This window comes from Mesoplodon densirostris, chromosome 18, assembly GCF_025265405.1.
Source record: "Mesoplodon densirostris isolate mMesDen1 chromosome 18, mMesDen1 primary haplotype, whole genome shotgun sequence".
NCBI lineage: Eukaryota > Metazoa > Chordata > Mammalia > Artiodactyla > Ziphiidae > Mesoplodon > Mesoplodon densirostris.
The window spans coordinates 60,937,336-60,958,781 of NC_082678.1; the positions used below are offsets into that span (position 1 = coordinate 60,937,336).

The window sequence follows — 21,446 nt, forward strand, 5'->3', positions numbered from 1 at the left end:
GCTTTTACCCTACCATGTCTGTGAATGTCTACATTAGTCTACTTTGTTAGTAAAATTTATAAAAATAGGAGTGCAGCAGCTCTTTATAATAAATGTCGCATTCAGTGTCTCATACTGGCTGTGCCTTAAGTACCAAATTTATAAACGTAACAATTTAAAAAATATTAATAAAACGTCAATATCACATTTTAAAAAAGAAAAAAATATATATCCACACTACAATATGTTTTAATGCCATCTATTGAGTTGTACTTCTATAGTTGCTGTTGCCGACCTATTACCAACATTAAAAAAAAGTTAAATTAAAAAATATCCTTCATTATAAGTATCTTTCCCCATCTGAGGACCATATATTAAAACAGCCAAATGTTAAACATGTGCAAACAGGAAACGGTCAGTTTTTCCCACCAGTCACAGTGCAGCGATGTTTATACTTTTTATTTTTTTAAATTCTGTTTACATCTACAATAAATTAAAAAAAAATTCTTCCATAGCCTCTCTGGTGATACTTGCAGCACTGAGGTATTAAAAAAAAAAAAAAAAAAAAAAAAAAAAAAAAACGAAAGGTTGCTTTCCTAATTGGTAAATAGAAAGTGAATGGAGAAAAGATTTCATTAATGCAGGCTTATCCACTCCTGGCCCATGGGCCCCCAGAGCTGGGGGCGGATGGGGAACAGGGGAAGAAGAGAGGCAAAGTGTCCTAGGGACCTTTGGAGGTGCTGAAATGATTGGACAATAGAAAATGATCAAATATTTAAAAATTAAGACTGAAAAAGAATGTCCCCCCACCCCTCCCCACCCAAGCCGAACAGGTGTGCTTTGAAACATTAAATATGTTAAATATTAAAATTGTAGCTTTGTTTTTAAAAAACGTCTTGGGAAAAGCAGTTTTTCATATTTTAAATAAAAATCTAACTAGACGGTAACGTTGGAAGCTGTGCACAGACGAGAGGTTAATATGCTGGTATGACACTAATACAGTTCTTAGGTCTATCACACAGACAAGAGGAGCTAACCAGTGTTCTAACTTGTCACGGGGTCGGCCTGGCAGCTGGGTGTTCTTCGGTCTCAGTCACTGACTTGGCTATTGTTCCTCCCCTCCTCCATCCACAGAGCATCAAACTGCCGGGGACCGACGCCCTCACAAAAATATTTTTGATTCTCTCTTTCTTAATAGTTTCTATGTAGTTAATGGAATTGTATTTACAACATTTCTTTTTTTAGAATTCACAACTGCAAAAAACCTTATAATATCACCTCTTTCAACAGAAAAAAAGCACTTATAGAAAAGGAGGACACTCAAAACATCGTCGTCCTTACCTTATTGCCGAAAATAGATATACTTAGGTTAACAAAGAGCACAAAAAAGAACCGCTATAGTCTGTTAATTAGCCTACTACATCTCACTTCTTATACAATGCAAAGTAGAAAGTTGATGCCCACATCCCGCTCCATATTTCACAACCTCGCTTCTGTGTGTGCTCAAATTCCACCTGAAAATTCATACAGTCTCAGAATTGGTACCAAAATATTGAGAGTAATATTACCATCTCAGCATCCTTGAAAAGTGAGAACAGAATTAAAACAAGCAAAAAAAATTTTTTTAAGAAAAAAATAATACCTTAATATAACAATTACACTATGGTTAGCTTTTAACTAGATATTAAAGCTATATGACTACTGCACTAAGTCAAAACCACTACCAAATGTGATCTGAAGAGATTTAAAAGGAGAAGGGGGAAGAGAGAAGAGGGAGGGAAACCATCAAGAAAAACAAAAATAAAACAAAACCAAAATCATGGGATATATACACATTTAAAAGCTGTTGTCTTATATTACAGCAGATTCATGAGATGATGAGATGCAGTCAACCCTCGAGCCGAAGTGAGCCATCTCTGGTTGGGATGGGGAGTGAGGCTGGTGGGGGAACAGGTCTGATGACATCACCTAAACAAAGGGCCACTCAGAAACTTCGCCCAGTCTTGCCTGGACATCCAGGTATGCTCTGCAGGGTACAGAAGGTCGAGGGTGTCCAGAAGAGAACAAAAAGTGGGGGTGGGAGGAGAAAGAAGAAATGTCAGGCAAGCATACCATTTACTCCAACTTTTTATCTTTTTCCTATTTCTTTTTTTTTTTTTTAACATCTTTACTGGAGTATAATTGCTTTACAATGTTGTCTTAGTTTCTGCTGTACAAAAAAGTGAATCAGCTATATGTATACATATATCCCTATATCCCCTCCCTCCCTCCCTCCCTATCCCACCCCTCTAGGTGGTCACAAAGCACAGAGCTGATCTCCCTGTGCGATGCAGCTGCTTCCCACTAGCTATCTATTTTACATTTGGTAGTGTATATATGTCCATGCCACTCTCTCACTTCGTCCCAGCTTAACTAGAGCTTTCAAAGTATGGCTACATTGGGCTACTGACAACATTTGAAAATGGCCAGGCTAACCGCTGACTGGGGTCACAGCCTGAGCTGTGACATCGGAGCCACGCTTGATGCTGGGGAGAGGGCCGCTCTGGTTAAGCTTCTGTTTTCAAAGCTTAATGTTTAAAAACTTCTGTCTTTATGAGATACCCATCAATGACTGTTAATAACTGAAAATGCTAGTTTCTACTAAAAAAATCATATTACATACCAAAGACTCAAGGTCAGGACACATAAACACATTCACAACAAATAACCAGCTTTGGTTCTAGGAAATAAAAACAGGCCAGGGATTCATAGACTTGCCAATCGAATCTCCCTGAATTGACTGTGAGCCTGGGCCCCTCCTTCATGGATGGTACTAAATGTCTAAGGGTCACTTCTGTTGGGGACCAAGTGTGTGTTTTGGCGTGGCCATGTGACTCAGTTGGCCCACTTAATCATTTTGGAGGGGCAGGTGGTTACCTCCACTCTCGTCTATTCCATCCTTCTGAGTCCTAAAGGTGGATGAGGGAGGCTGCGCTGGGGGCAGCCTCGGCCCTCCCCCGACCCCCATGGAAACACTGCAGAGGCCTTGGAGGGTGTGGGGAGGAGATGGCAGGAAACCTACAGCACCCTCCACTTCCAGGGGAGGGAGGGAAGAAGCGCTGGCAGTTGTTCAATCCCCTCATCAACTGATTCTACAAAGGGCTGGAGCCACTTTCCATCCCCAACGTTCTTGGGTACATGAGTCTGCCTTGCTCTCAGAGGAATCTTAGTTCCCTTGGGGCCCCCAGACCCAGCTTAATTAGTCGTGAGTAGCTCTCCTTCACACTGTTAGTGGCCTCTGGCTCCGGCCGGCCAGCGATGGCTGGGTCAGTGCTGGAAGGGAAGTGTAGGCGAGGGGTGGGGAGAATTCACACACGGGGTTTATTTGGTTACGAGAGGCAGTTGTGTTAGTTGAGGTGATTCCTTAGCAGCAATATTAGAGAAATTCAAGAGATTTATGGAGCTCAGCTCCACCTGGTCCCCCAGCTGGGCCCACCCTACTGAGTCCTGGCTGGCTCAGGGGCCTGAAGCAACCCTCTACAAGAGGGGCATCCTTCTGACTGCAAACCAAAGTGGCAAATCCATCTCCGGCCTTGCTTCTTTTAGGTCCCAGCTCCTGGACTGAAAGGCGCTTATGCCCCAGCTGGGATTCTATGAGTGGGACCCATTCCCAGGCCTTGGCTGTCGCCCTCTCTCTTCCAAAGAAACAGACTCATATCTCAAGACCTCGAACTAACTCGCTAACACGGGCCACGTTTAGCTTTCACGAGAGAACCGCCCTCCCTTCTTGGTGCTCCTCCCGAGAATGACGGATACTCATTTTCAATGAGAACGTGGCAAGAGGCTCCCTCACTGACTGCCCCAACCTCCCCTCTCCTCCACCCCACCCCTTCCATATCCCCATCCAAGTGATTTAAAAAATGTTCAATTAACTTGAGCTCAGTTTAAAAGGTTAGGAAACTGGCAGGGATCCAAATCCATGTAACGCAGGTGATGTCGTTAATTTAATTTGCTTTTCGTGCGGTAATCTGGATAATTACTCAGTAGTTACTGGCAAAAATGTTTTCTTTTCACTAAAAGATGGAGTCTGGCTGTTTGACTGCATGAACCCCACTGGCCGAGCCCAGCGAGCTCTGGGGAGCTGAAAGGGCCCAGCAACCCACAAGGCCAGCTCGCAGGATCCTGCCCGCCCTCCCACCCCCAGGCCTGGCAGAAGCCCAGCGGTTCCCTGCCTGCGTCCCCCTGGGACGGGCACAGCACAAAATCTCCTTCCAGTTTCCCATACTCTTGATTGTATTTCAAGACAGAGAAAGATGAGGGGTGGGAAAGATAAAGAAAAGGAATCAAAAGAATCAAAGAAAAAAAGTGGGGTCATGCTTTAAGCTGGAGGAGGGATGAGAGATTAAAAGACTGGATTTTTTTGCCCCCCACCCCCCGAATAGGGGTCCAGAAAGAGGAAGGAGAGATGTGGGCGCGAGGAGACCAGGGCCGTGCGTACTTGCATGCCCAGGGCGCATACATGTACGGACACGCCCACCGGGCGAGACACGTGGCAGAGAAGGTAATACCTCAGAGTGAGATGGCAACGAAAGCACCTGCTCAATGGTATCCATTTGTAAAGGCCGTTGCAATCAAAGGTCCCTAAAATTGCACAATTGTTAAGGTCATCAGCACACTATACATGGGAACAGATTGTCATATTCTGGGAAAGGAAATTATCTCTAGGACTAGACTGTGGTTGCCAGCATGAATATGTAATTCTGAGACACCGTGCCATGAGGGGCCAGAATGACATCCTTCCCAGCCCCGACTCCCCACCCCCGGCCTGTCCGCTCACCCAGGGGAGAATTGAGAGCCAGATTCACAGGGGTGGGTGGGTGATAGGAAAGGGGGGCTTGTGCCGAAAATGACAGGCACTGTTGCCCTGAGCCCCAGAGAGCAAAGATAACAGTGTCTCTGTCCACAGTCCCAACGGCTCCAGCTGGGGAGAAAGCAAGGCCCGTGCAGACCAAACGTGACTTGATGTGCTTATTTCAGAAACCATCACGGCACACAGGTCAGAGGCCGAGGTTTTCCTGAACAAATAGGGTCTGTGTTTCTGGGCACTGACAATGGAAATGAGCTGTGTTCTACGTGGTGACAGACGGTCTCCCAAACTGATGCAGCTCTAAGCTGAATAATACTACTCTGGATTGGGTACTACAGCTGATCCGAGGGGATTTGACTCATCCAGCTACTGCCTTAAGTGATATTGGCTCGGGAGTGGAATTGAACAAGGACCCGGACTGCACAGGCCAGGGATGGCAGAAGTAAGTGTGTGTGTGTGTGTGTGTGTGTGTGTGTGTGTGTGTGTGTGGAGAGTGTGTGTGCATGCATGAGAGTGTACACACGTGGGTTTGAGGTGGGGATGGAGGACTTCTAACACCTGCCCTGGTGCCCAGACCGTCTGCCCTTGTTGTGTTCTCCCCAGTACAGCTCGGGACGCAGGGCTCTCCCGACAGGGACATGACCTGGGACAGCAGACACTCCCCACTCAGCTCAAAATCAAACTGCCTCCAAGACGGTGAGGTTGGCCGATTTTCTGTTTTCCAAATGGAAGGGACAAGCGAGTAAGTGGGCTCAGGCACATTCATGCTCACACACACTGCGAGGAGGAAGAACAATACAATCTGAAAACAGCATGCAAATCTGTTAAGCAAATTTCCATTGCCTGGATTAGTCAGATTATAGAACCACAGAGCATTACAAATATCAAATGCATCTGGCCTTCAGGGGCAGGCGCAGCTAAAGAACGCAAATGGGAACTTATTGGAACCTGGAAACTGTAAGAAACATTAGCGGAGGAAACCTCCTGGGACAGGGCTTGCACCCCACGCTGTGTCCCAGGCCCCGGCGCTGCCTCTGGACCTTGGGCGGTGACTCTACCGACTAAGCTGCTACCCTGTGGGGTGGGTCTGTAGCTCCAAGGTCCCAGCGCACGTGAGTCTCCAGGAGGCCGGGATCGAGGAGAGGGGGCTGACGCTGAGGCTCTACTGTGAACCAGCAGCTGACATACCCTGTTTCCATTTTTTCTCTCCCAATCTTTTGAGGGAGGAACACTTATATTCGCTTGGCAGCCAGGGAAGCAGCGGATTATATACGTGGCTCAAGGTTGCATGGGCTGGACGTGCTGGAGTGGAGATCTGAACCTGACCCGCCCACGCTCTCTCCACTCACCCATGGCTGCACACCGTGCCTGACCCACAGGTGCTCAGGAAGCACCTAAACGAAGAAGCTTCAGCCCTGGATGGCTGACGTGATGCGGATGGGGACCCGCTGCCCTCTCCTGGCCTCCCACCTCTGGGCTTTTCTGGCACACCCGCCCCGGGGGGCCACAGGAGATGGGCAGGAGGGCAGGGGCAGGAAGGTACTTACAGCTATGCCGTGGCCGAAGCCTGAGCCCGGCTGTGGGCTGGCCGCACTTATGTAATTCCCCACTCCGGAGTCCTGGCTGGCAGGGCCGTAGAGATCGGCGACAGGTCCTGGGCTGTTGGCCCCCGGGAAGCCTCCGGGCCGCGCCGGGTTGGAGCCTGCCGGGGAAGCGGGCGCGCCAAAATTCGGTTGAGCACTGTAGCTATTCAGGACTGGTGTGCAGAGAATAGAGCTGGGTATGAGGCCAGAAGCCAGGCATGCACCGGTCATTACAAGCCAAACACTCCAGAAAAACAGCTGAGGCCCAACTTCTAACACTGAACCAAGGCCATGCGAAAACATCAGCAGGGACTCAAGAATACTCAGCCCAGGCTACTACTAAGAAGCTCGGAGCTCCAAAAATAGAGAGAATAAAAAAACAATCATTCAACACACTACGGCAACCAACCGGAGGTGCTTCACTGCCCACCAAATTATCACAATAGAAATAGAGATATATATGGAAGAGAGAGAGAGAAAGAGGTTTTTTTTTTTTTCCACATCTGAATTGATGCTCATGCAGTCTTGTCTAGATCTGGGCACGTTGAAACAGCATTCACATCCCATGCAAACTACAAAGGAACTAGTTTTAGACTACACAGTGTGTTAATATTGATATTAAAACGTGACAGGAGACAAAGCAAGTTGTGTCCAGGAAAAAAAAAATCTTCGGGGAGGGGATTTTTGATTTGCTTTTTCTTTCACTTTTTCTTTTTTGGTTTGTTTTTGGATCCATTAAATGACAAATTTGTTTTAAACAAAAAAAAGATCTTCAGCGCCCCTCCCCCCCCACCAACCACTTCCCCCCTCCCCACTGGCTACTCCCTCCCTGCCCACCCCTCCCATTTATATCCCTGTATGAAAGTCATCAATACTGAACGTGGTCGGAGGATGGGATATGTCATGGAAAATTTGGGCATCTTAACATAACCGTAATGATGGTGGCAGAGGGTTCCCTTCTGGGGTGGAGAGCAGGGGATGGAGGGAGGGGATGGGGTGGGGATGGCGCATCTGGAGGCTCTGGGGCCGAAGCTGAGTGAATGCCAATGATTCTACAGGACACCCACACACTCACCTCCTGCAGTAGAAGGAAAGGGGGGATTTAAACTTTTTTTTTTCCTTTCGTTTAAAAAAAAAAGACAAAGAAGTATGAATTCAGAGCATACTGACTGAACCAATTTATCACTAAAGCATATCTGACCGAAATGTCTGCTTTCTGTTGGTTATCTTCAGATATAGACTCCAGACAGGAAAAGAGCTAGGAATGTACCTTCGCTACAGAGAGATGGGACTTCACACCCACAGACGCTGAGAGTGGCCGTGCGGAGGGGGCGGTGGGAGGAGACGCTGCCTCGGGCTCCCTCCCTTAGCACCCCCCAAATTCCATCATTCCCCCCCACAGCAAGGGCCACAGCCTGTCAACCAGGTTAATTTTGTCTCATCTTCATTTCCCCTTAGTAGCTTCAACTTTTTCTTTTCCCTAATGGAAAAAAAAAAATTTTTTTTTTAACTGTAAAAATAAGTTCTCATTGATTTTTAAAGCTCAAGGTGAGTCTGGGGCTGGCCAGTTCTGGGCTACAACTAACCCAACTCAAAGAACCAGACCATCTGGGTGCCACGCATTTCCATGGCTCCCAGGGGCCGCTCCTCCCAACAGTCTTCTCCCTCTTGCCCCCCCTCGGCACTTCCCTCTGCCCTGTGGCCACCCGCCACAAGTCTGCTCTGGGCCATGGCCTTGCCCCGCGGACCTCTGGTTGGAGCCCCTACCTTCTGGGCGGGGGGATTGAAGAGCCAGATGTGGACTGATTTCTACCCACTTGTTGCCGGGATGGGAAGAGACCGAAGATGCACTCCAGCCAGGCCGGTGGGAGACTGGGACGGGACACGAAGATGCAAAGGAGAGCAAGCCAGGCTGGGCCTGGCTCTCGACTCAGCAGAGAAAAGGCAAGCTGCTACCTTGGGATGCCCTCTAGGGCAGGAGGCCCCAAGGTCAGGCCCCTTGGAAGCTGTGCTGAGAAAGGAAGAAACTGGCCGACGGGAAGAACAGGTTAAAGAGAAAAAAAATCACAGAGGCTTCGAGCAAGTGAATTGCTGATTTGGGAAGGCACTGGCAGACGAAGGGGATGGGGTTTTTGAATACAGAAGATTAAACTTGCAGATAACATTTGGCCTTGCTCACTCGCAGAGGCGAGCATCAAGCTGCGATATTCAAAAGGCAGCACTATCTTGGTCTCACACACTTTCTTCCTCCGGGCTAGGGAAAACTGAGGGAGCTCAGACAGTGGACTCCTGGTTCACCCAGGCAGCGGACCCCGCTCCTATACCAAGTAACCAACAAAGTATCTAGCCGGCTCGGTTTCAGGGTGGAGAGCAGGGGTGTGGACAGTGGGGCCACAGTGGAAGATAGGAAGACTTTTTGACCTCTTTCTCCTGTGGCCAGATGAGGACCCAGGAGGACAGTGGGCAGGCCCGCCTATCTAGAAGCCAGGGAGAAGGGAGGTCTCTGTCTTGGCTCCTTCCAGCAGGGTGAGGGCCATCCAGAGACTAATCCGGCCCGAGGAGGCAGCCTGGGAGACAGGAGGCCGCATGCCCAGGGAAGGACGCTGTCCTGAAACACGCCCCGCCCCTCCGGAGGCTTAGAAGACAGGAGGGCTGGTGGTATTCGGCCCAGCCCCCGGCTACCTCTCACGAGCCTGTGTGCCCAGGAAGCCTGCAGCTTGAATGCTGGCCTGAAGGGAATTTCTCAGTAAGCAGCTCTTCTTAGGCCTACATTGCCCCTCCCCGCCCAGTCTTCTTCCATCAAATGACACCAGTATCGTGGTTGAGAAGGCGCCGTATTAAAATGCAGCTCTAAAACCCTAAGTCTCGCATCAATATACACTTGCCCTCCTTATGCCGGAGCCCCAGCTCAGAGTCACCCTGCAGACAGTCCCCGGACAAAGGTGAAAGATCAGGCTGTGGGTTCCCGCCGAGGGTGCAGCTGGCAGGCAAGAAGCACCTGGTCCTGGGCTGGTCCTTTTTCTCTAGGCTTCTGGACAGTGGAAGCTGCACCCTCAAATGCTGAGGGCATGGAGGGGCCGGGTCTCTGCGCCCCTTGGTCAGTGACTCCCTCTTTCTCTGTGGGCGGAAGACCCAGGCTCCAGAAAGCATGTTAACAAGCCAATGAGATGGCCCGAACCCACGATCTCTGGGAGTGGTCTACCCAGCAGCGGCTCTGCTGCTCGGGAAGAAAGGGGCAGGGCGCTGCGCACGCCAACGTGTCGGCGGCTGTTCCCGCTGTCTGATGGTGGGAAGGCATTAGGGACAAAGCGATTTTCTTCTTTCGGGAGGTTCGCACTGCACACTGGCTGGTCACACAGTAAAGGAGAAGGCCCTCCCCTCCAAGCTGTGACCTTGAGAGGAGAGGCAGGGGGAAAAGCACGACTCCGAGCCCCTGACCTAAGAGTGCTTTCTGTGCCAGTCACCCCTCAGTCAATTTTCAATGGTCTGTCTCCTTGGAGGTTGCCTCCAGGCTCATTTTGAGGGGCCAGAAATGTCCCACAGGCCAGGATCAGGTCAGGGAGAGGGGATGGGACATGATTCTTAGTGGGCAAGGACGCCTGTCTCCTGCTCAGCTGGGGGGGGGGGATGGGGAGGGAGGGAGGGAGGGGTCTCAGTATGTGCTGCTGAATAAATAGTGCTGAGATTTATAAATCGGACGTTCTGACTCGTGTCCCAGAGGAGGAGAGTGTCCTGCAAACACCCTGGCATCTTTGCAGCAGAAGCTGTGAGTGCTAAGTGGCCTTGGGCAAGCCCTGGGCCAAGTTGCAGTTTGGGGGCTCGCTGTGAGGGAGCAGGGTCACTTTCCCATCGGCTGCTCTGGGCAGCATCCACAGCGGTGGTTGAATACTGGGCAGGCTCCTCTTTACCCCTCGCCCCGTCCCCCAGCATCCTCTGGACTTTCTGGGTCCAGGCAGCAGGTACGCTCAGGGAGGCGGTTATGGTGCAGAGAAGGGGAGCACTGGACTTGGAGTCAGAAGACCTGAGTGTGACCCTGGCCTTGACCTCCGGCTACACGCCTGAGGGTCAGCCCCTCACCTGTTGGGAGTCCTCACCTGCGACACGTGAGTGCTGCCTGCCCTACTCAGCCTGACTCTCTGTGGGCTGTGGCGAAAACGCAAAAGAGACAGTGCTCTGGAACTTGTCAAGTTTCAAACAAATACACCTATATTTGAGATAGCTGTGTATGCAGAGATCCCAACAAGGCAGGTACCATAGGCAGATTTAGGAAAATCTGAGGTAGGAGAGTACAATTCACTGGCCATACAAATCAGGAAGTGATTCACAAAAGGATCTGTTTCATCCACCTGGTGCACTTAATCATCTTGGACCTGGTGAAAGGACTCTGGGGACTGGGGGGCAGGAAAGCAAGGACACTGTATCTCAGAGGCCAGCAAGAGGAAACGCATTTGAATTAAATTTGGAGGCACTTTGCATCAGATAAAAGGAGGAACTTCCTGCCCATCAAGGGAAGAAAACACCTTGATGGCTGACCCAGGAAAGCCATCCAAAGACCTTATCCAAGGCTCAGACTCTCACCTGCAGGGGCTGGACCCAAAGCTCGTGGGCCCCTCGGGGTTTTACAGCAAACCCAGGAGCTGCCTGCCTTCTGGAGGGCATACAGTCTGCATGTGGGTCTGCCCGACTGTGGTCAGAGGGGCTGGGCTGAGAGTGGCATTCGTCACCGAGGGTGGGGAAGTCGTTGGGGAGGGCAGTGAGAATCAGGACAGCCTCACTGTAGGTCTAGGAAAGGTATGGAAGTCCCAGTACTTCTGTATGATCCCAAAGTGATGCCACTGGACCTGGGGCAGAAAGCTAGGGCCCAGGACTCTAAGGGGGGCACCCCTGGGAGGGTGCCTCTGGCTCTAAGGCTTGGAAAGTAGGTTATTACTGATCCAGAGAAAGGAACTGTTTCCAAAGTCTTTTCCAGATGAGCTCAGTCCACATATCTGGGACAAGCCAGGGCCCTGCCAAGCCCCAGCCTTAGGCCTGGGTCCTCGTTTCGTGGGTCTCACGTTTCGCCAAAAGGCAGGGCCAGCCCTCAAGACAATTTCAATCATCTGCTTGGTGAATTATCTGTTGCTGCCAGGTTTAAGCTCAGGAGGGGGCCTCGTGGCCCCCAGGACATTTCTGGGACAGAGTGTGTGCTGCTCACAAGGCAAATGCAGTTGCTGGGCGCGTCCTCAGCAAGCCCAGCTCAGAAGGTAACCTGCTGCCCAGCAGAACTCATTAGGCCCCCATCAGGGACAAGGGAGGGGAGTCTGGGCTGATGGTGCCATGGCCCTGTTCCCAACCCCCAGCTCCCGCAGACTGGAGGACCCGGAGCATAAGCTGATGTGATATTCTTCGAGGGCAGGGCTGTGCTAACCCATCACACTAGATTTTAGGGGTTTTTGTTTGTTTTAGAGAATTTAAAGAAAGCGACTGAAAAAGGAATGAGGAGAGGGGCTCTGCTGATAGGCTGATGCCGGAGAAAAGAGGCCAGAGTCACTGTCCCTCCGACCCTCACCTTGTCTATATCATGCTTCTCTCCGCCTGGATTAAAACTCCACAGCAGCAGAGCCTGTGTCTCATGTCAGCAAGGGACCCCTCAAGACGGGGGGCGTGTGGAAGGCGGGGACCCTCCGGGTGCTCACGGGACCCTGTGTTCTCCAGAGCAAGAGCAACCTGCCCGATTCCCCTACAACACGGGGGGCTCAGTGGATGTTGGGTCCATAATGCCAGGTGGCTGTCAGAAGCGGAGACCTGCCTCTGAACAGCCAGGCTCTCCTTGCTCGGGGGCTCTGAGGAACAGCAGCCAGGCAGCCAAGGCCTTCCTTGAAACAGAGGTGACGACCCCAATCTGCAGTCTCACTGTGCCCTCTGGAAGGCGTGCCCACCGTAAATTAATGCAGGTGGTCTGATGGGAAAGGTCAGCCTGAAAAGCTACACCTGGGCTTCCCTGGTGGCGCAGAGGTTGAGAGTCCACCTGCCGATGTAGGGGACGTGGGTTCGTGCCCCGGTCCGGGAAGATCCCACATGCCGCGGAGCGGCTGGGCCCATGAGCCATGGCCGCTGAGCCTGCGCGTCCGGAGCCTGTGCCCCGCAACGGGAGAGGCCACAACAGTGAGAGGCCCACGTACCGCAAAAAAAAAAAAAAAAAAAGAAAAGCTACACCTGCTTCTGATAACGGAAGGAGAAACACTCAGCTGTGAACTCTCAGCAGGACAAGGAGGGAACTGCATCCAGCAGTCTGCCCGGCCACAGTGTCCCAGGGATCCTGGCTCAAACTTTCCCCCTAGAGCTTAGCCTGGAGGTGGCAGAGGGAGATGGAGAGGGCCAGCAGTTACATCTAACCTGGGAAAACCGTATGACACACTAAATTAAAGTCACATCAGTTCAGGGACCCGGATGCAGGGACAATCAATTTTATGTACCACCTTTTTTTTTTAAGCTCTGCTGAAATTCAAGCTATTTCAGAAGGCAAGGAGAAGACATACTTTATAACTGGGGGAGGCTTGAGAGAGCAATGTGTTGGTATTTCTTTCTCCCTGTCTCCATATACAAACCAATATATCGCTGAGAAGGACAAACTCAGCGTGGTATCAACAAGCCTGGACACATCCAGAGATGCCTGGCTCATCATAAACACGGCACAGGACACATGGAGAGTGTCAGCTCATTCACTGGGCGGAGGGAGTCAGTGTCACAGACATTCCAGCTGTCGGTTTCAGTGGTGGCAATCTTAGAAGACTGCCGTTTCTGCTTGTTTGCCCAACACCTAGCCTGCTTCAGACTACTGAGGTCAGTGTAGATGTCCGCTGGTTAGTGCTGGCCTATCTTAAGTAGGGACTTGATGGACAGTGGAACCTAAGACTTGGGACACATTATTTTGTAGAATGGTCTCAGCTTCCAGTCAAATCACATCCCCTAAAGAGATAACTTCACTGCTGGTCGGCTCCAAAACCCTCACATCCTGGGTTACTAGTGAACCGGGATATGCACACCACCACTCAGATCAGTGTGTGTAGACAGCCCCAAGCACCCCCAAAGGACCTATATCCGAGGAGGGCTTTGTGGCCGGTACTTTATACTTTCTGTTGTTGTACAATCTCAGCAGAAAACATCTCATTCTCTTTCCATCTCGATGCTTTTTTCTTATCAGCCCTGATTTGGGTGTGGGTGTGTCTCTTCCTCACAAAGGACTAGGCTGCGTTAGTTGGGATAGAGGGAAGGCGGAGGAAAGGGGTCAGTGGCCATCTGCTCACGGGGTAAATTCTGGGGACGCAGTAGCCTTGAGCGGGCCTGGGCCTGATGGCCAAAGAAACCAAGCTTTTGTCATGAGGGCAAAGAACGAACTTTCTGGGGCCACCATCAGGTGCTTGTTTCTCCCAGACCCCAGGGGTCTTGAGGGACTGACCTTGTTTGCATGTCCTAAGGAAGAAAGGGGAGAGGGGCCCCAGGGAAGGAAAAGCCATGACGTGAGTCCCTGGGGCCTAGGTGGCACTCTCTCTGCCAGTGTGAACTGTGTGCCCGGCTGCAGCAGCTTCCCCAAGGAAGGGACCCCAGTGGCCGCTCCAGCTCAGGCCACAAGTAGTGAACGCAAGGTGGCGATCCTGATGCCTCTGGGATATAAAGCAGCCTTTCAACAGCACTTCCACCCTGAGCCTCTCAAGTGCTTCAGAAGACGAGGGGAAGCCAGACCCGGAGACAAATGTTTAGAGTTTGGCTGAAGCAGGTGGTGGGTGTTTTAACACTCACATCCTGCTGTCTTTTCCCTAAATTAACTGGTTTCAGATTCCAGGCCCACACAGGTTAGAATGGGCAAGGAGCAGCACGTGGGCGATGCCAGAGCCTCCCATTCCAGCCCTCCCTGACCTGAGAATCAGAAGGAAAGGAGCACAGGGAGTGTGCGGCCTGGGAAGGACTCCCTCTCTCTCTGTAACAGTCCTGCAGCTCCAAGTGTCTCCTAGTTTAATCCTGAGAATTTGCCTGGCTGTGTTTTGCTCGGGTGACCCCCTGTGTCCCCGAGGCACACCCACCTCTTTATCTTTTCAAAAAAGAAACCAGTCTGGCTTCTCCCCGCATGGACCCAGGCCCCCTAGCCGTGCCGTGTGTGCTCGCTTTCTAATTCTCACCCTGCCAGCCCCCAGCCAGAAGGGTCAGGTCCTTGCTTGTGTCTTGTAAGTGAATCCACTCACTGCAGCCCCAGCGTACATTTCCTGCACTATAACTATTGTTCACAGAAAACGCTATGAAATCCAAGGCCGGAACTACATCCTTGTAGTATCCTCAGTCACAATGAAAAGCTCGGAAGGAATGAGGTGATGCCCTGTCCCAGTTAGCAAAGGTGGGGCGGGGGGGAAGCCTCATACTAGTTCAGGCAAAACGGGGTCTGGAGGCAAGGGGCACAGGGTTCTAGAAGTTGTGGTTTCTCGGGGTGCCAGGCTAGAAAGGGAACTAAGATTCACTGAGCACCTACTGTGTGCCAGGCGCATTGGCAGGCGTTTAACACCATCCTGTTCATGCTCCAAACCACTTGTAAGATGGGTTTTATTGCCCTGGGGCTGCAGACAAGGAAACCGAGGGCTGGGGCCATGAGGGGGTGTGTCCAGGGTCTCACAGTGTCTCAGACCGACTGAAACCAGCTCTCCCTTGGTCTCCGGGGCCACCCCGCCCCCGTCTGCTTTTTAAACTGAATCACGCTGCCCAGCTGTCCTTCCTCGCATCATGGTTTGACAAGGTTTCTTCTGTTTATTCGGATCTTTCTTGGCCTCACAGAGGTCACAAAATCACGGACAAGCAATCAAAGCTCCAGTGTTGGAATGCCAGCTCCCGAGGGCATGGGTCCTGCTGCCCTTTCCAAACTGGGAGCTCCCTGGTGGCGGGGGTGTCTCCCCCATCAGCCCGGGGGCTCCCTGAGGTTGGGCCATGCCTGCCACAGGAGACAGGGGTCAGCCTCTCACCTGAGGACTAGACACCCTCCTCTGTGTCACATCCAGAACAAGACTGGGCATGAAGCAGGCATGTGGCATTGCTGCGGTCAGGGGGAGGTGGAAAGGGCACTGCCAGAGAGAAAGGAAGCCCTCCCACCCTAGAAAGTGCAACCAGAGGGCTGGTCTCAGTCCCCAGTGACTACTCCAGTCTGCTGAGGGCTGTCCTGTGGGGAGCTGGCAGGCCCTAGCGCGCTCAGTATTTACTGCCTGATCACATTTCATGGAAACTCACTGTTTGGGGCTCTAGCAGCCAGGGGGTGGGGTGGGGAGGATGCCCAAGGGGCAGCCCCTTGAGGACCTGTGCAAAAGGCTTTCCACTTGAGCAGCCCGTCTTTAGTGATTATAAAGGCACAGGAGTTTAATCCATGTTTGATGTAAGCGCTAATAGCTCTGTGTCCTTGAAGTTCAAAGCGGGCGCATACATGTCACTAATTGGCCAAGCATGGCGCCATTCAGCTCCCTCTCATGTTTTTAATTAGGTCTTTAATAACAAACAAACTCCGACCTTACCAAAAGGCCCCCATTCATCAGACAGTCAAGGAGGGTGGCTGCTTCCCTGTTTATGGTTGCTCCGGGCTGCTGGTTCTATGGGTACATGTTCTCAATCTCAGCCAGGACAGGGCTGTCCTGGGGGCAGGTAGGTAGGAGAATCCATCTATGAGGACAAAGACCCCTTCAGCCCATCCTGGAGGGGTGGATTTCCTGGCCCTGCCGGGAGGCCAGTGGTGGGCAGGAGAGGCCTGGGCTCCAAGGTTGCCGGCTAAGGACCCCCCAGACCAGCTCTCCTGCTCATTAGAGGAGGCTGGGATGAACTGTCTGGCTTGGCTCTATTTACCTGTTTCTCAGGTAGGGATGCTGATGACAAAGTCACAGAGACGGTGTGAGGCTCCATATCTAGCAAGAACCTGATGGTATTTGAGTCCATGGTTACAGGTTGGACTTGCCTGGGGAGCTTTTAAGTAACGCTGAGGCCTGCCCACCGTGCCCCCCACCTCCCGCCATCCCCCTGTAGATTCTGATTTGATGGATCTACAGTGTGGCCTGGACACTAGGAATGTTAAGAACTCCCTAGGTGATTCTAACATGTAGCCAAGTTCAAGAACCACTGCGTCCGCCCCAGTTCCAAAGCTCATCGAAGACAGCTATTAACAGGTCCACCTTTATTAATGAATACTATCCAGAGCGCCAAACCCTAAAGGGTTAATCAACCACACACAAGGATGGAAATCTGACTATAGGGTTTTTTTTTTTTTAAATGATACACAATTCTGGAAATATTTCTATCCCTCTCATTGCCTTCACACATTAAAAAAAATGTGTGACTGATTTTTTTCAAAGGCATCCCTACCAGTTGCTTCATCACTTGGAAGCCCCTGGCTTTCTCTTCAGTCACTCCTCTCAGATCTTAAGGCACTAGCACTGTCAACCTTTTGCTCCCAGTGATAAGGGATCCAGAGCTTTGGAAACAGCAGCAATACAGAGCTACGGAGCTGTGAATGGTGCCCAAGAACCCAACAGTCTGAAATCCTTTGCCCCTAAATCAACCAGCTTGTTGTTGGCAGAAGCCAGACAGGAACCAAGTCTTCTGATTCCCTGCTCCTCCTTCTACGCTCTTATCATCATCATCTTCTTCTTCTTCCTCCTCCACCTCCTCTTTCTCTTCTTCTCCTGCTTCTTCTTAAAAGCCTCTTAGCATCCTTATCTGATTAATCCACAAGGTAACCCGTCCCCTTGGACAGGGAAGGGACATAAGGGATGCCTCTGAGCTGTTTCCATCTCCAAGGCCAGATGCCAGAAGCTGTGGGGTCAACCCCTGAACAACCAAGTAAGCTTCTGGCAAGTCATTTCCAAGTCTGATTTGTTTCTCTTCAAGCCAGGTGCGAGGGGAGACACTGAAATCTCAGGGGCTACCTCAGTGGAAGGCTTAGAGACTATTTTATGCACCTGGAGCTGAACAACCTAGACCCAGAAAAGTCGAACAACGTGGCCAAGGGTACATAGCAAAACTGGGCGAGAGGTTTCTTCCAACTCAGGTCCATGTTTTCTGGTTCTGCTGCTGTGTTTGTGGCCTTTTCTCTGGAGGCTGGGTTGACACGACCAGACTCTTCTGCCTGGGTCCGTGCCTGACCGACCCCCTGACTCCAGGGCATCGTGGGTCCCATGTGTTGGTAAGGCTGAGCATCTCCTCTCCCGGCCAAGACGGGGAAAGCCTACCCTCTGCACGTTCCAGTCAGAAAAAACTTCCAGAAAGAGAGGGGAAAGCGGGGCTGGGCATCCTTTGCCTCCCACAGTGGGCTCTACCACAGGCGCACAGGTTTGCATTAACTGGACAGACCGTTTTATTAATATTAATAAGTAACTAGGAACAAAGGGCCCCTTTATTTTTAGCTTTCTCTAATTGCGTAGTAATTGCTCATCAACAAAACAAATGAGCCCCTGCTCGTGGTACTGTTGCCATGGTACTGGGAGCCCAGCCTCCCTGCAGGACGATTGGCGGAGGAGCCCACTGCTCCCGCCTCCGGCTCCGCCCCTCCCAGCCACTGGCTTAAGGCAGAGCCCCAGCAACTGGGCGGCCAATCCCCTCCTAGCCTCAGGGCTGGGCTGGGCTTCCCAGCGACCTTCCAGATTAAGTCCTCACAGCTCACGTGAAGGGATGTTGACTCATCCCTACCGAGAAGAGTCTTGCCCAAAGCGTCTTCCCCTGCTTCATCGCCTAGTTTCCTTCAGGCAGTGGCTAACTTCCTTCAGTTTTGTTTTAGCTAAAGGCTCCTTTCTACTAATGATCTTTAGCCTGACTCACACTTACCCGACCATGCCTCCTCTGGGCCTCCTTTGTGTGCCTTTGGTCTGAAGAGATTCAGAGACCAGAAGCCAGATCGGAAATGTCAGCTAAAGCCAGACAGAACCGTGATGTTAAGTCTGCAACAGCAGAAGCGGGTGCAAAAAACACATAGAATGCCTCCTGAAAATGACTGGGTTCTCTCCTCCACCAGGGCTATGGAGAACTGAGTTGATGGCAGCGGTTGGTTTTTGTTGAGGGTGTGTTTCAAAGATGCAGAGCTTGGCAGGTATGGCAGGGCTGGTACGATGGAGCGTCTGCTGTCAGACGCTGTCCGATGAGACAGACCTAGGCTGAGATCCTGCCTCTGACACCTCACACGTGCTAAGCCACAGTCTTTAAATCTTGAAAATGGGAATGGGAATGACAGCACCCATTTCCTAGCGCTATGAGAATCAAATGGGAGAAGGGAGGTGGGCTTAGCACAGTACATGACTCACCCATAATACATGTGAGTCATCATTAACATATTACTATTACCATTATTTTATTAAAATCGCCTAGGAAGTGTCTTTAGCATCCTATCCACCACTTGCAAGATATCCTTCCCTCAAGGGACCTCCCAGGTGGGTCTGAATTTTGAGATGCCAGCTGGAACCCTCTGGTCCATGCCATAGAGTGGATTTCGTTGTGGCTCTCTCATCCTGACAGATCTCATTGCAACAGCCAATCACAGCTGTTCAAAAGCATTATTTGCCCACCTCCTGCGGTGCAGGATCCCCAGATGGAAAGGGGAGACCTTTGTATTTATTAATGAGCATCCAGGAACAAAGGGCCCCTTTGTTTTCTGCGTTCTCTAATTGCACTGTAATTACTCAGCTATACTAAGAAGGAGGCTGGCTGCCTCCTGGAGGACTGATGGTTTATATTGTTGGAGAAGGCGGGCCCCACTCTGAGATAACATGCAAACTATCTTCCAAAGACTCCAAATCCTGCCTCTCATGGAGGAGAACTCCCCAGTCAGGAAGAAGACTGAGGACACAAGGTCACATTGAGAAGCTAGCGCGAAGGAGGGGATATCCCAGGGAGGGTTAATGGGGTGTGGTTTCCTGGTGTTCTGAGCCAGATTTGAACAGAGGGACCAAAGATGAAGACGGAGGGAAATGGGCTGGCAGAACGGCCAGGGGCAGCGGCTGCCACGAGGGCACAGGGATGGGCACCAAGAGCCCCGAGCAGGGAATGAACAGCAACTTGGTGGCAGAAGCAAAGGAGAACTGCTGGAGACGAAGGTGGGCTCCCCATGACGGAATGCCCTCCAGGGCCTGCCTTGCTCTCCTCCCCTTGCTCCAGACCACAGACCCAGCACAGCCCCAGGGATTAAGGGGTCAGGTTGTGCTTTGTTGGGCCACCGCCAGGTTGACCTTCCTTACTTGGTTCTGTCTTTACTGAGTTCCACTGCCATAAAGAATACGAGCCTCTCTCTCCCACCAATATGACTGTATCAATCGGGCTTTCAAGGTCTCCCTCTCCCAGACTCTAGCCTGTCTCTACCTCTTCAAGCCTATATCCCCACCGCCCATTAGACAGCCTCCCACTGTCCCCCAACCAGCAGGACGTTGAGCCCACAGTTAATCAGCGAATGGGGAAGAGTAAAAGGCCCACGGTATCTCTTACTGGGCAGCTATATATGAACATTTCTGGAGTGTTTACAATTTCATGGTGTGTCACTTGTCCTTATGCCTCCCCTCTTGTCTCTCTAATCCACCCTGCTGTCTGGCTTGTCTAACAAACAAATCTGATGTCACTTCTTGGTTTCAGGCCTCTCGGAGGCTCCCAGTCACCTAGGTGAATCCAGGCTCTTTAGCACGGCACTAAGGGCCCCCTGCTGACTCTGCCCAGCTCTCTAGCTAGCTGTTGCCCTCGACCCCAAAGCATTTTATTTTCTAGTCAGAGTGAACCATTTGCAGGACTTCAAAATCACTCTGCTCTTCTGGTGGCTTTGCATAAGCTCTTTCCCCAGGCTCCCTGGGGAGCTCCTATCTGTCCTTTAAAAGTATAGATAACTCGCTTCCCTGTGAAACCTTCCTCGACTTCCCCCCACAGCTCTGTGCTCCTCCTTTACTGGGCTTAGGCATCATATTGTAAGTACACATTAGTCTCCATGCTAGGCTGGGAGAGCCTCTAGGGCAGGGACTGTGCTCTGGAGTCATCTATGAGCTTCCAGGGCTGCCAGCATCAGTCTCTTTTTCCCCTTTTTATCAGTACCCAGATTTGCCTTTGGAAATCCATCCTTCTTCCACTGTGTTGGAGCTCCTTTAGCTCCTTTAGCTGGGTTTAGAGGGGTCAGATCCCACCCTCAGTGATTGCTTCTTGTAACCTAGGCCTTAACCAAATAGCACAAAGTTCTGGACTTTTGCTACAATTCTGGACCACCTGACGACCCTCTTCTAGACAGGGTAACGTGAAGCAGGAAACTGCTGCAGCCATTTTGCCATCATAGGAAACCAACAAAAAGACAATATCGAAATGAGAAGGAGGGCAAAGCTAAGAAAACTGCAGAAAATGAGCCCTGAACACATGAAGCTCACTCTTCCAATAGAGCTTCCAGGATGTCAGCCAATAAATCCCCTGGAATATTTAATCACACTGAGCTGGGTTTTCTGATACAGCCCAAAGCACCCTGAGTCAAGGCCTAGGACGGTGCCTGTCACATATAATAATAATTACTGTTGTTGAACACTTAATGAATATCTGCCGATTTAAACTCCACGCAGATGTGCCCTGGGTCTGGTTCTGAAATCTACATCTGAAAGGTTGGACTGTGAGGTCGTGGAGCCTGAGTCCTCAGCCAACACAGAGCTGGCGGCCGAGGCTGCTGGGCTTTCCCAGGACGTTCCTATATGTGCAGGGTGTCTGGGCGGCAGGTGAGTCCTTCATGAACAAACATGGTTCCTCCCAGGGCTACTTAAAGGAGGCCAAAGACCTGGGTTCAAGTTCAGAGTTCTTTACCCTTGACCAAAGCCTCGCTAACCAGGTAACCAGCTGTGTGACCTTGGATAAGTCATGTGACCACTCTGCAGCCCAGCTTTCTCATAAAAACAAACAAGTAAAATTGAGCCCAAACCTTCTGCCGTTCGGCCCCTCTCACAGGGTAGCTGCGGTAACAGACAGGACAGCCTTAGCTCTGTAGGAACCCAAGGAACCACGAGGTACCCAGGTATGTGCCCCTTTGATGACTCTCACCA

General features: G+C 51.0%; 1 protein-coding gene across 3 annotated transcripts in view; it reads right to left on the minus strand.

Annotated features, from left to right (window-relative positions):
- Nucleotides 1-533: 533 nt before the first annotated feature.
- The window catches only part of MSI2 (musashi RNA binding protein 2), a 391,134-nt gene continuing 370,221 nt past the window's right edge, over nucleotides 534-21,446 (minus strand). The window contains exons 12-14 of one of the 3 annotated variants that reach the window (XM_060082030.1): nucleotides 6,373-6,581; nucleotides 4,527-4,599; nucleotides 534-2,005 (exon numbers count right to left, since the gene is read on the minus strand). In XM_060082030.1, the coding sequence (XP_059938013.1) occupies nucleotides 4,558-4,599; nucleotides 6,373-6,581 (251 nt within the window). In that variant the 3' untranslated portion in view covers nucleotides 534-2,005; nucleotides 4,527-4,557. The remainder of the gene's footprint in view (nucleotides 2,006-4,526; nucleotides 4,600-6,372; nucleotides 6,582-21,446) is intronic. The other 2 variants (XM_060082033.1, XM_060082032.1) reach the window with 2 other exon arrangements.